The 14803-nt window shown below is 43.5% G+C and overlaps 2 protein-coding genes across 2 annotated transcripts in view; one reads left to right on the plus strand and one right to left on the minus strand.

Annotated features, from left to right (window-relative positions):
* Nucleotides 1–14803, minus strand: part of ME3 (malic enzyme 3) — a 224378-nt gene that overhangs the window by 3311 nt on the left and 206264 nt on the right. The gene's annotated exons all lie outside the window — the stretch shown is intronic.
* Nucleotides 1–14803, plus strand: part of CCDC81 (coiled-coil domain containing 81) — a 28841-nt gene that overhangs the window by 1496 nt on the left and 12542 nt on the right. Inside the window, exons 3-8 of the mRNA XM_074981374.1 lie at nucleotides 2297–2453; nucleotides 4078–4334; nucleotides 6132–6217; nucleotides 7369–7481; nucleotides 9689–9806; nucleotides 14212–14332. Of these exons, the coding sequence (XP_074837475.1) occupies nucleotides 2297–2453; nucleotides 4078–4334; nucleotides 6132–6217; nucleotides 7369–7481; nucleotides 9689–9806; nucleotides 14212–14332 (852 nt within the window). The remainder of the gene's footprint in view (nucleotides 1–2296; nucleotides 2454–4077; nucleotides 4335–6131; nucleotides 6218–7368; nucleotides 7482–9688; nucleotides 9807–14211; nucleotides 14333–14803) is intronic.

Below are 14803 nucleotides of genomic sequence, written 5' to 3' on the forward strand. Positions count from 1 at the left end.
ATGCCCCCACCTCTTCTTTACCATCATCCAACCCTGCTTTAGCAAAAAATTCAATTTGTGCCCCTATACATCAACAGGAAAAAAAATCACATGTTGTGGTATGAAATTTTAAAGTTAAAATTTTTTTACAGCAGTGGTCTCCAATCTTCTTACACCCAAGATCACTTTTGAAATGACAAGGCAAACCCCAAGACCCCACCCCTCTCTTGAGGCCCCACCCCCTTTGTTCCTCTTCTCTCCATCATTTGCTGTTCCCAGCCCTCACTCACTCTCACTGGGTTGAGACAGGAGATACAGCTCTGGGGTGGGAATGAGGGATCTGGGGGTGGGAAGGGGTGAAAGGTGCAAGCTCTGGGATTGAACTTGGATGCAGGAAGAGGCGGAAAAGGGCTGCTGGCTCAGGGCAGGGCTCCAGGCTGGAGAGTGTTGGGGTCAGGTAGAGTGTTGTGGTGCTGAGCAAACCACAAGCTTGTGGCTGTGAGGGTGCAGGAGTTCAGGCTGGGATGTATGAGGGGCTCAGGGTAGAGGGGATGGGAGCATGATGGATTCAGGACACAGATTTGCAGTGTGTGGATTGTGCTGTAGTGTTGTGTCAGATGACTGGGGATGTGAGAGGCTCAGGACAGGTGGTTCTGGTGTATGAGGGGCTCAGAACTGAGGTGTGTGGGGGGATGCAGGGGTGTTATGATGCTGTGGCCACATGGGGGTTGGCCTCGATTGAGGGCTTGTTGGGCCAGGCTTCATTTTTAAATAGCATCTGTCCAACACAAATCTTTCAGCATTGTCTTTATTTAGGGGAGGGGCCGGGAACCTGTTTTGGGTCAGGGGTCACTGACCCACAGAAAAATAAGTCAGGACCACTCAAGTGAGATGCAAAAAACCAAAAAACAAACAAAAAACCAAAAAAAAACCCCATGTGCAAGCCCCACTGATGTGGCCCTAACTGAGATACCTCCCTCCCCTGGCACCCCAGCCCCACGGCAGGGAAGGTAGGTAGGACTGAGATTCAAGGGCTCAGGCCACATTAATTCTTCTGTGGTTCCAGGGTTAGTGGAATTTGTGGGCCCCTCTACACTCTGAGGTGGGGCCAATATGAGGGATCAAGTATGTGGGACAGGGCTGCCAGTGAGTGGGAGCTGGCTCCAATTGCTCAGGCAGCGTGCAACTGCCATGGAGAGTGAGGAACCATTGGCACAGACCTGGGACTCCTCCACACCTTTCCCCCGACACTGCAGGATTCCCTTCCCCGCCATGCCACAGGAATCCAGCATTACCTCTATTTTTGGCAGAAGATAACACCAGAATGGGCTCTTTCTTGGGGTGGGGAGGATGGGTGTGTGTGTGGCTGGGTTGTCTTGTGCCCCCTCCCCCAGGAATTTCTTCATGCCCCCAAGTCTTAAAGCAACAGGCATGCACAGGCAAACCAAAACAAAGCTACGTTGCAGTTTACAAGTATGCCGCAGGCTTCTCTTACCTAGTTCCCTGGGCTATTCAGCGCAGGGTATCATAGTAGATTTTAAAAAATCTACTATGATTTAAAGAAAATGTAGAGCTATAAGTGAGGAAGCTTAATATTTTTTCAAGAAGTGGTCATTTTAACACAATAGTCTTTTATGTGTGTTTTATGCTAAGAATAGATTTAAAATGTGCTAATTTGTTTTGTTTTTATAGGTGAAGTAACCCCCTTATTTTTGAAATTAGCCTTTAAGGAAATGGAAAAATACGTTAAAATTGTTTCCAATCCAACAGGGTGCTTTGCAGGGATTCCAGAAAAATCTAGCAGTACCCTAAAGCATATCTTTGGCTATTTCAATTCAGTGGATCCAACAAAGAAATATAAGTTTTGTGAGGTATTTAGATTACTAAATTAAGCCCTTAAACATAAGCCTGCCAATCCTTGCCTTTTGAAGTAGTCCTTACTCAGGAGAAAGTAATCAAATTATAGCCTATAGTGCTATTTGCCTGGGTAGGAGGCTTACTCACTAGGATGTGAAATAGCAGGATCAAGCTCTTTGGGGCTTCTCTAGAATAGGGATGTTTATTTTGGTATTATTACATCAATGATTTTTTTTCAAAGGGTGAAAGGGAGGGAGAGGAGAGAAATAGGAAATGTTTGGTGCTTCCAGGGAGCTCTGAGAACTGCCCTGTCCTTCTCCCTTGCACTGGAAAACATAAGATGTGGATGGGACGCAAATCACCATCTCAATACTCTGACAAATTATGAATTGATTGTGATTTTATAGAAGCAAAATGTTTCTTCTTCTGCTTGAGTATTTGTTATTGCTTGTTTTTTCAGGGTGTCCAAATACCAGGGCTTGGAACATTCTCCTTTTTAAGACAAAAAGTAGATATTGGCAGCAATAAATGTATCCTTATTCAAAGACCTGTGTTTCTTCTGTCCGAGAAACTTGTACAGACTCATGGACTCAAATTTGCCAAAATACACACTCCTGGTAAGAAATTTGATTATGGCATTTTCCTTTTCTTGAAACATATTTGTACTGTGCTATATCTGGCAAGATTAATAGTTAAGCAACCAAATGTGGTACATGCATAGAATTCCTTCAGAAGGAACTACTGATAACAACTTGGGCTCTGTTGATAACACACCAAGAGGGAATTTCTTTACGTTTATATCCTAGGTAAGGCTTTTACCTTCTGTAAGCATAATGCCACATCTGGAGAGCTTTTAGGGTAGTTGCAGTATATTCTAATAAAATGGTATTACCACTGAACTTCTGTATGCATCTTGCACAATACTTCAACTCTGCAAATTTAATGCTTTGTGTCAGATTTTACACACACGCCACTCCACGTTAAAAGGGGCTCACATCAGCCTTTTTGTTTTATTTGAGTGGCACCCACCTTAATAGAGTAATTGGCTGTGTATTCAACTTAAACAGACATGAGCAAACAGTAGGTTCATGAAGTACGTGTATAGATATATGTATTCTGAACAAAAGCAATTTCCTGTCAATACTACCATGTTCGCACAGAGTGAGGAGCAGTGGTTTAGATATGGGTTATGCCCCTTGAGCAGCCACATGGGGCTGTGTGATAACAAAATCCTACTTTTTTTGCGTTTGAATCTCAGTGTGATGCACCCTGGTAACAAACCACTGGTGCCAAAGGCAGAGAAATTGGTAGGGCAGTGTACTGTTGAAGACAACAGTGCTAAGAACTGCTCAACACACTATTGTTGGTACCATTTTTAACTATATTGGTCTGTAATGGATAGAATTAAATTGATACTGAGAATGGATGTCGTTACATTGTTACCAAGGTGCCTTATACAGGCTTGGCTTACGGAAATAAGTTATGCTTACCCAGGTAATGCTTATTCCCATAACAAGCTATAGAGATATAAAGCACCTTTATACGTAAATAAAAATATACGCACTTGGGGTTGTACCACTTAATGATCTCTTCTTTTAAAAAACTTGCATTCTTAACTGGAACAGTTAGTTTGATGGAAAAACTGATTGTAGACCAAACCTGAATCTTCTTTGCATTATGTTGAGCTTGCATGGATTTGACTGTTATTTGAAATTAATAGTGTACCACAGGTGTGCAGAATCAGGCCCTGTGTCTTTAAGATGAGTTGCAAAATGAAAGTTCTGACCACTTGTGCTTATCAAAGATCCTTCATCACTGTATTTAAGATTAGGGGTCACAGTTAAATTCCTTTTCCGGGTTCATTCCCTGCTGCAGGCAGTATTTTTCATTTCCTGTGCTGAAATCCTATGCTGTATAGCTGCCATGTTTCATTTTGTATTTTCATATTGAATAAATCATCCCTGTATAGCTTGTTTGTTTTTGAAGAGCTTGGGGTCCTTCAGGATGATGAGGTATATGGAGTCCTAAGAAGGTCAGTAAAATGGATATGGTAATAACGCCATAAGGGTTGTGGGTAAGGCTTTATTCATGGTTGTAAAGTCCTTACAGGCTCTCATAGGAAGGTGCTACGTAAATACAAAATGTGATTGATTAATTCACAGCATTGTTGGGGTTGCTGCTGTTATGTAGGGAGTCTGCTTGCTGTTTAAATAACTGGGTTCCCCTGCTTGTTGATTTCAGGTGATATCCCAATTGTTCAGCTGAACTTTGTCATGTTATCCCTGGAGGTTCCCTTTCACAGGGAGACAGTGGAAGGATGTGTAAAAGAGACTGTGCTTTTTTTCTCACGATCTATTGCTAGCAAGCAGAAGGTTGAATTCACTTTCAAGGGAATTGGAGTTCTCATTGTCCGGGACAACAAAGTGAAAATGAAATTTTACAAAGATTTCCTGCAAGCTATGGATGGCAGTGGCAATCTGGTGAAAGCTCTGTCCAATGTAAGTTATTGTTTCTCCAAGAGCACTTAAATTATTTTGAATAAATATCAGTCAGTAATGCCTACTAGGATGTGGTGAGTTACACTGGGCACAGACCTAGTATTATTCTTACCTTGTTCTCACATATTATTATAATTTATTATCTGTATTCTAGTAGTGCTTAGATGCCTCTGTTAAGGACAGGGCCCCGTTGTGCTTAGTACTGTGGCTATCCATAGTCAGAGACAATCCCTAATTAGCAGTGCTTACTGTCTCAACAGACAGGATAGCTCAGAGGAAGTGTTGTTGTTATCCTTGTCATAAAGATGGGGAAAGTACACACACAGGTAAAGAAAGTTTACACTGTCATCTGAGGTGCACTTGCAGCACAGGTAGGGTATGTCCATATTTAGTGGCAGACTGATGTCCTGGCAGTTGATCTTCTGGGGTGTGATTCAGTGCATCTTTTAGGGCTGCACTAAATCGAACGATCAGGGTGCAGCTCTCAACCCCAGTAGTCCTCACAGTTGTGCGGAGTAAGAGAAGCTGACAGGAGAATTTCCCCCATCAGCCTCCTTTTGTGAAACTGGTGACAAAAATCGATCTAAGGTACATCAACTCCAGCTACCCAATTCTTCTAGCTGGAGTTGTGTATCTTAAACTGATTTTTCCCCTCTACTCTGCTTCTGGCCTCAGCGATACTCACACTAGCTTTGTTCTAGCAAGCTCAGATACCAATGGCAGTGAAGATGTGGTATGAGCCTGTTCTGCCATGACTTCACTGCTATTGGTACCTGAGCTTGCTAGACTAATGCTCGTTTGTGTATCTCTAAACATGCTGATGTCACACCTCTGATTGTAGGATAGACACACCCTAAGTGACTTGCTCAAGAGCACTCAAGAAAGATGCAGCAGAGACTGGAACAGAACCCTGATCTCCTGAGTCCCATCCCATGTCTCTCACCTGGTCTTACATCTTGTTATAATGCTGCCTGGGACAAGGACCATCTCTTTACTACATGTTCAACCTTGAGCATAAAAGGACCCTGATCAGTACCTGTAGATGCTAGTGTTGTGGTTCCAATAAGAATGAATAATAGTAGTCTGGGCAAAGAAAAAGAAGGCCCAAGTCTGTGTCCCTTCTTGGTACGAGGACAGACATTTTAGCTGTGGGAAAGACTTGCTGCAACTTTCTGAATAAAACCTTAAGTGAGCTAATTGCTGTCTGTTCAAGTACATAATCTGCAGGAACTCTAGAAACCATCAACCTTGCAGTGCTTTAACACGTTACTAGCATGATTTTAATCATGTACATGTCTCCACTTTCTTCTCTACTGGAAAGTAAATAGTCTCTTTATTGAGTCTAGTGGTTCCTAACCATGCAGAAATCATGACATTATTCAGAGAGGTAGCCGTATTAGTCTGCATCTTTGAGAACAGCAAGTCTTGTGGCACTTTATATACTAACAGATATTTTGGAGCATAAGCTTTCATGGGCAAAGTTCCACTTCGTCAGACACATGACAAAGCTGGTCTTTGCCCACAAAAGCTTATGCTCCAAAATATCTGTTGGTTTATAAGGTGCCACAGGACTTCTTGTTGTTCTCCATGACATTATTGTCATCCAATCAGCTAATCACTGATTAATGGGAACTGATTCCACCAGTTACAGTGAAGGGCAAATGTGGATGAAATAGAATTTAGTGACAGGATTTTGGAGCAGGACTCTATTGTTTTAGAAGTAGAAAGGGTTTCCTTGTTTGTTAGCTGCTAGACTGTCGTCTGAATCATTTTGAATATCTGTTGTTGTTATTGCAGAGGCCTGGGACAGGTGATTCGGTAATTTCAGGCCGAGAAACTTCTGTGTCTCGGTCTCAGGCCAGCAGTGTTGTCATGTTTCCAAGGTGAGTCCTTTACTTCTTTACCACTTCACTTAGCAAACTAGCATCTCCTTTCTTATATTTGGGAGCCCTGAATTCATTGTGTTAGGGCTTGTCTACACATGGAGTTATTTCAGGGTGGCTCAGCTTGGTGTCCACAGAGCTAGAAATGCTCAGTGCTTAACAGTGCCCTCTTGCACCTTATGACAACTATCAGAGGAGTAGCCATGTTAGTCTGTGTCTGCAAAAACAACAAGAAGTCCTATGGCACCTTATAGACTAACAGATTTTTTGGAGCATATGCTTTCGTGGGAAAGACCCACTTTGTCAGACGCATTGTCTTTACCCACAAAAGTTTATGCTCCAAAAAGTCCATTAGTCTATAAGGTGCCACAGGATGTCTTGTTGCTCTTGCACCTTGCAGGCTGGGATGCTTTAGGAGCTTGGCTTCAAATGAATGCCGACGTAAGGCAAAGCACCAATTAAATGTTTACAACCTTCCAAAGAGTCTCCAATAGTGACATCTCTGTCAAGTGTGTAGCCGATACAGAATACATGGCGTATTGATGTGATGTGGCCTGACGGGTTTATTGGTGTGGGCTTGGGATGACTTGAATCTTGTACTCATGTTGATAAAAACTTCAACACGGACAGGGTCCTATGAAATTCACGTCCTTTTTGGTCAATTTCATGGTCACAGGATTTTAAAAACTGTAAATTTCATTTTCTCAGCCATTTAAATCTGATATTTCACTTTGTTGTAATGTTAGTGGTCCTGACCTAAGAAGAGATTGTGAAAGGGGGTGGGAGCACATCACAAGGATACTCCTATGCTTTTGCTGACAGCAGCACTGCCTTCGGAGCTGAGTGGCTCAGTAGCAGCAGCTGCTGGCTGGGAGCCCAGCTCTGAAAGCAGCATTGCTGCCACCAACAGTGCAGATGTAACAATGGCATGCTGTGATATTGCCACCCTTATTTCTGCACTGCCACTGGAATGCAGGTGGGTGCTACCCTCAGGGCCGGGTGCCTGGCTGTTGTATATCCTATTTGTGAAAAGGGCAATCTTTACAGTAGTGCTAAGAATACTTGTGTGACTGGGTTACAAATGCAACATTCTGCCTTCTGTTCAAGCATAGATTCTACACAAAAGACTGATGTCTTTTCCTTGTTTCCAGGATTGAGTTGAAGGAAACAGGTCACAAAGCAACTCTGGAAACCATTGCAGAAGAGGATGAAAAGCCCAACAAAGAAAAAGGAAGAGCTCAAAGTAACAGTAGCAGTAAAAAAGGTGGGGTTAACAGCCAACAGAATACTTATCCAGATCCGCTGTTATTTATTGTTCAGACAATAGGAGCCAGGTTTAAATGTACAGTTTGCACATATTTTGGAGGACATTTAAGTTTGCAAGCATCCATCATGGCAATGATCAGTCATGCAAACCATCGTGGAAGGGGTCCAACTCTTCCAATTCAACAGGTTCTTTCCACTCAACTGTAATACTTAGAGCCTGTGTCTACGTTAGAGAGTTTTGTTGAATGCAGTATAGACACTTCTGTCCACAGAGAGGGCTTCCGGTTGCCGAGCAGTGGTCTTTGCAGAGCTGCCATTCTACTTTCTGGCACTACAGGGCAGTGCAGTCTGGCAGTTCTCTGTTGACAGAGCAAGTTGTGTGTAGATGCAATCTGTCAACAGAGGTTCTGTCAATATTTCTTTGTTGACAGTAACTTCTGTCAGCAGTAACAGAGAGGGAGCTGTGCTAGTCTATACACTAGCAAAACAAAAAGCAGTCAAGTAGCACTTTAAAGACTAGCAAAATAGTTTATTAGGTGAGCTTTCGTGGGACAGACCCAATTCTTCAGACCATATGTTCTGGTCTGGCTATGGTCTGAAGAAGTGGGTCTGTCCCAAGAAAGCTCACCTAATAAACTATTTAGCTAGTCTTTAAAGTGCTACTTGACTGCTTTTTGTTCTGTCAACAGATGCTTCTGGTGTAGACATAGCCAGACTGTATTGCAAAAGACTGCTGTTCTGTGAGTTTGCCTAAGCAAAAAACATTGGAAATTCAGAAAATCTGTTAGCATTCCAATATCTTCAGTGCCTTATACAGAATCTCTGCTGGCTTTTGTTTGGACAGAAAGTGCCCTCCCGTGATGATCATTTGAGGACTACTATCCTATGCGAGTAATGAATTTTATCTTTAAAGCTGGGAAGCAATTTTCATTCTAACCTTCTTTCAAGTTGCTCGTAATCTGTGTTCCCTGTAAGCTGAGAGCTAGTGTGGCTGCTAAGGAGAGAGTCAGGTGCTGCCCCGCTGACTAGCAGAGTGCTCACAGCAGGCAGCGTGTATTTCTGTTGGTGGTGCACATCCACACGACTCAATGCACAAAACAAAATTTATTCTGCCCATGGATGTTAAAAATAGAGGGAATAGATGTCACAAAAATAATCCTTTAGGGCTATAAATTGTCTCGTCTTATAGCTTATCTCCTCAGGAAAGTATATTGGTGAAGATAAAAGACTGTAACTCCCTGTGTGGACGCTTTTTTATTTTCGGATAAGTGTCCACCTGGGGAGTCACACTGGTGTACCTGTATTAATTTACATTCACACCTAGCTTACCCTGATGTAACTTTCCTGCAAAGACAAACCATGAGTCTCAGCCCAGTGGGCCGTGTTCTACATTGTGCTTTGCAAATGCCCAGGTAATGGGATCTGAGACTAGCTGGTCAATTGTGGGATGAGCTAAGGAGAGAAATAAATCAGATGCTATTGGCAGAAAAGCAGCTAAAAATGCTCAAGCCTGGAGAGATTGATTGAAAGTGGCTATCATGCTTTGGAGGTGTTGAACACCTGCAGCTCTCATTGAATTCCACTGAAAATGAGAGTATTGCTATATAGCTTTGCCATCTTAAGCAAGGCTGAGATAAACTTCTGTTTTGGAGATGTAAGCAAAGGTTATGGGACGAAATTAAACAAAGGAAAACTTTTCTGAGCCAGACTGAGCCAGATGCTGGAGCTCCATTTTAGCCTAGCTGAGGATCTGTCCCACTCTCATGGAAAATATTTCCGACACTGAGATCTATTATGCCGTGCAGTAGTCCCTCAAAGGAACTGTTAGCTCCTTCATTGGAACATAGTATAGTGTGTAGCCTGGGGAATGATGCTACACTATAGAAGTTTCAAGAGCTGTGAAAGACCCATAATATTATGCTCTTGTGTCAGGTACGTTTAAACCTGTAGGCGACTGGAACTCGTCCATAATTAATGTCGTTCAGTGGCAGGCAAAGTATGGTTTTACTGCACTTGAATCATTGGCAGTACTCACAGAATAAGCTACTACAAAGGCTATCAGGATCTGTTCCTGAAGTATTTTGAAAACATGAAAGTGTTACAGCATATCTGCAGCATGCGTCTTGTGGGAACTTTGTGCTGTTCTTGTCTAAGTTGTTGCAGCCAGGGACGCTGTTCCTGCAATTTTCCTTGTTTCACTTGCAGAGAATCTTCCTGTTAAACGCCTTCTGTCCCGACAATCTATTGTTCCTGCCAAAGTGTCCGCGATCAGTCTGACTGATGAGCTGGAGAAGAACATCAAGCAGAAGAATGCCCCTGAAAGGTGAGACTCTTGGGGAGAAGTGGATAAGGGTTGCCATAAGCTTTTCAGTCTCTCCATCTTGCATTTAAATGTAGCTAATATTTCTCATTGGCAACAATATCTGTATTGATTGTGAAGAGGACAATTTTTTTAATTAAACTAATAAGAAGGAGGATAAAATTTTCAGAAGTGAAGATTTTCAAAGTTATGTAGGCTTCTAAAGATGCAGATAAGTGCCCAATGGGATTTTCAAAAGCACCAAACAGGTTAGGTGTGTAAGTGTTCCACACGACCTTGTCCTACTTATCCAGTGGCTGTGTTTTGTGGAAGGCCCAGTTGATAGACACGCAGCTTCCGAGTGTGTCTACTGGATCAGGTCCTGCAGGTGAGACAGGCAGGGGAATGCCTAGTTTGTGAATCCCAAATTTAGGCATCTAATGAACGTTACCAGTGGAAACCTAAGTACTTAGGAACCCAGAGTTAGGCAGTATCTCAGTGGTGGGTTCTGTGGACCTTTGGACTTAATGCCTACATTATCAATTAGGTACCTGAGTTCTTGTAAATCTCACCCTTAGGAACCTAAGTCCCATTGTCTTTCAGTGAGATGTTGGCTTCTTAGTACTTGAGTCACTTAGATGCTTCTAAAATTGTTACCTGAATCTGCTTGATGTGGCACTCTCAGGCTTTGTGTAATGGCTTTAGAATGCCATCAGTACTTTTTTATCCTTCTGTCTACAGGTTGAACCTCTCTAGTCCAGCCCTCTTTCATCCAGCAACATCCATAATCTGACATGATTTTAGTAAGCCAGATGCCTACTTATGGGTGTGGCCAAGTTTTCCTTGGCCTCATAAAGTTTGTTTACAGCCACCAGGTCTGGCTGTCAGTGTTCTGTGCTGCTATTTAGCTCTAATTTAACTCTAAATTACTTCTAATAGCCCAGTAAGCAGTGGAATATTAATAGTGCTGCAAGACAATATTGACCTCCCATGGTCTGGAAATTCTCTCTTTGGCACCGTCAGGTCCTGAGGGTGCCAGACTAGAGTTTCATCCTGTAGTGACATAAATCCTCTAAAGCTGGGCAAGTAAGTAGATTTAATTTGTGTTTATTGACATTATTGTACAAACATGTCAAAACTAAGCTCTTTGGGGATGAATAGTATAAGTGGGCATTTTCCATTGAATGCACCTGGGACACCACGTTCCATTATATCACTGGATCAGTGCACCAATTTATTTTCTTGAGATTAAAGTTAATTATCTAAGTTAATGGAAAGTTAAAAATTCCCATTGACTGAAGCTTTTATCATGCAACAATCCTTTAAAAAACTCCAGCTCTACTATAAGGAGATGCTCTTGGCTTATCTCAGAATGCCATTGGCTCATCTCAGTTTCTTGCTGCCTGGAAGGTATAGTAACATTTTTGTGAGTCTCTGGTTTCTACTTTATTTTCTTCTGACTCATCTCCATTTTGTATCTGATAGTTTGGTAACCAAACACAAATAATTATTCAAAAGTTTCTAGATCCTCTTACCATTCACTGTGGAGTGGAGTGAATCTGATCCTGCTTGATGAGAACAGCCTAAAGAGTTTATAAACATTTAATGGGAGAGAGGATCAGAGCACTCTTCTAATGGCTTCTTACGTTTTCACTGCTTGTCTGAGCTTTGTGCCACACGAGAAGCTGTTCTGGGAGTTGACTGAGACCCAACTCAGCCAAGATTAAACATGCAGGAGCATGTTTTAATTTAATGGATACTACTATACAGGGCAGAGGGAAATTCAGACTTTCTCATGCACCAAGGTGACAGACCAGCACCCATCTCCATTGTTTGTTTGGGATTTAATTAGTTAACTCAGAGGCTTTTTCTTTTGTGCTGAAGCTTATTACGATGATGGGCACAACAGAATGATCAGAGACTGATAGGTAGATGGAATTGCTCCACTCACCACCTTGCTTTCTCTACGTTTACGGCATCTGCCACTAGCAATCTATCTATATTGATCTTAGGCACTTATCTGGCCCCTGTCAGTGTAGTACCACACAATCTGTGAGGTATTTAAATGTACCCACAATGCCCAGTGTAATTGTGTCCCCAAGTGCCCGACCTATAGAATGACATGATTTGTCTTTTTGTGAAATAGTGAAAGGGCCTGGATCTAGGGCAGCTGAAGCTTTAGGGATGCTCACACAACATGTAAGTGTTGTGGTTCAGGTTTGCCCTTCTCTCCAGGAGAAAGCTGAATGGAAGTTTCTGTTCCTTGCTTTAATTACTGGTCATTTCAAGATGGGTGTTGTTGCTTTGCATCTGCACAATCCATCTGCCTCTATGGTGCCTCTCACCAGAGCAGCTGAGTGCTTCACAAATGCTATTGATTTTATTCTCACTATGTGCTGGGACAGTGGTGGGTAAACTACAAGCCCATGGGCCACATCTTGACCATCAGCTGTTTTAATCTGGCCATCGAGCTCCTGCTGGAGAGAAGAGTGTGGGGTTGGCCCTGCTCTGTGTGTGCCATTGCTATGCACAGCTCCTGGAAGCAGCAGCATCTCTCCCCTCTGGGGCAGCCAGAGGGCTCCCTGTGCTGCCCCTATCCCAAGCACTGCCCCCTCAGGTCCCATTGGTTGGGAACTGTGACCAATAGGAGCTGCCAGGGCATTGCATCTGGACTGGGGGTTGGGGGAGGGACAGCATACAGCGCTTGCTGAAAGGGGACATGCCACTGCTCCTAGAAGCTACTCGTGGAGGTAAGAGCAGCCTGGAGCCTTCACTCCTGAGCCCTTCACCCTGTACTCCAACCCTCTGCCCCAGCTTCATCCCTCTCCTGCCCTCTGAACCCTTTGGTAGCAGCCCAGAGCTCCCTCCGGCACTCCAAACCTCTTGTCCCTAGCCCCACCTCAGAGCTCTCAGCCCCAGTTAAAGCCCTCACCTCCTCCCCACTCCAACTACCAGCTCCATCCTGGAACCGCCTTGTGCACCCAGAACTCCTCATTTCTGGCCCCACCCTAGATCCTGCACACCCAGCTGGAACCCTAACTCCCTCCCACACCCCAGCCCCACTTCTGTGAGCATTCATGGCTGGCCATACAATTTCCATACTCTGAGGCCCTCATGCCAAAAAGTTTGCCCACTCCTGGCCTAGGAGTTGGGCAAGTGCTGCTATCCCCATCTTACAGTCACACAAGAAGTCTCTGTCAGGGCTGGGAATTAGACCATCAGACCATGAACCATGATGGATTGGACCCTAACTGATCTGTTGCACATTTGTTATTCAGCAGCTGTGAATGCAAGTGATTTCCTGTAGAGTTTGTGTACTGCTTTTCTGTTTTTCCCTGTGGTCATTCAGTTTGCTGAAGACTTGTTTATCCCTGCCTTGAGGTATTCCTTTCTGGGCACATTTGGCTGAGGTTTTACCATGTTTCTTTATGAGATAGTGGATGGAATCCTAGAACTGCTTCTGGGCCAGGCTATGACAAGGCATCCTACATGCACAGTGATGGCAAATGAGTTGCTGGCTGTGACACAGGGTATGATCGCACTGGTGCTAGAGGTTTATTTTCAGCTTATGGTGTCATATCTGCTCTGAGTCTGATCGAGGTAGTACACTGAAAATAGAAGCGCAGCTGTGGAGGCCCATGTGGCAGGATAGGCTTACAGCCCCAGTACAATCCTGCCTGAAGCCTTACTTGGGGGTTAGCTGGTCCTGTGGCTTCTGCTACTGCCACTGCCTTGCTATTTTTATCATGCTACCTTGGTCAGAGTGAGCATGGACATGTCAGCCAAGCTGAGAATTATACCTCTGACTCCAGTATAATCATACCCTGGAACAGTCTGTCATTAAGTCCAGTTTGAAGCTATTGGACCCAATCCTATGGCTTTGAAGCCAGTGCAAAGACTCCCATGGACCTCTGTTGGCTTTGGCCCCTGCCACATATGTCCGTTAGTTCAGAGGATAGTTAAGGCAAAATCCAGGCTACATAGTTGACGAAGTGCAGGAGCCAATCTTGCAGCAGTGAGCAACAAGGGAAGTAGCATGCACCTGAGTGGTGCTGGATGACTCCAGCTGCACTGGCAACCAGATGGGGCAGGCCTTGCATTATCTTCCTCACCAGTGCCCTGAGTGACAAGACCTACGGGAAGAAAGGAGGGCAGCAGCTGGGAGCTCTGTGACTACCTGCTTAGGAGCACCAGTGAGCTTTGTGTTCTTTTTAGGGGAGGACATAGCAACTATTTAGAGAATTTGGCCCCAGCTTAGTCTTAAGGCACCTCTTGATGTGTGGGCACAGTATCCTCTGGTGTATATTCATGTTAGTTCCTCAGTGATTCACAGAATTCCACTGCAAAGTTGCTTTATGCCCAGAACGTTGGTGTGTGTAAACAGGCACTTGTAATAAACCAATTTGCATATTCTGTTGTGTATTCCTAGCACAACACCTGTTCCTCCATGTTTCCCAAAGACTGAAATGGACCGTGGTCCCAACCTAAGTCAGTCAGCTGGACCTAGAGCTCCATCCCCTCTTTGTCAAGATCATGGAAGAGCAGGACAGGTACAGTATGTGGATCTCATTCACTTTTTTTACTAAGAGCAAAACATGGTTAGCCTGGGGTTGATTTAAAACATTCAATTATTATAAGGACTCTTTTACATACGTTGTTTAATCTAACTCTTAACTTCCCCACCCCACACCCCTCTCCTGCCACCCCTCTGCTCTTCTGACTTGCCAACCTGGATAAGAATTTTTCTGATTTGTCAAACTTGATAACAAATTTTGGACCTCTGTGCTTTATATATTGAGTCTGTTCTGGTAAGGCTATGATTTGAAGAAGTGGATCTGTCCCACGAAAGCTCATCATCTAATAAATTATTCTGTTAGTCTTTAAAGTGCTACATGACTGCTTTTTTGTTTTGATAGAATACAGACTAACACAGCTATCTCTCTGTCACTGTTCAGTTGCTGTTATTATAGGCCACACTGAATCTTTAAAAATGCAGTTCATTGTATGTGTGTGAGTAAGTC

The sequence above is a fragment of the Carettochelys insculpta genome, chromosome 1, assembly GCF_033958435.1.
Source record: "Carettochelys insculpta isolate YL-2023 chromosome 1, ASM3395843v1, whole genome shotgun sequence".
NCBI classification, from domain to species: domain Eukaryota; kingdom Metazoa; phylum Chordata; order Testudines; family Carettochelyidae; genus Carettochelys; species Carettochelys insculpta.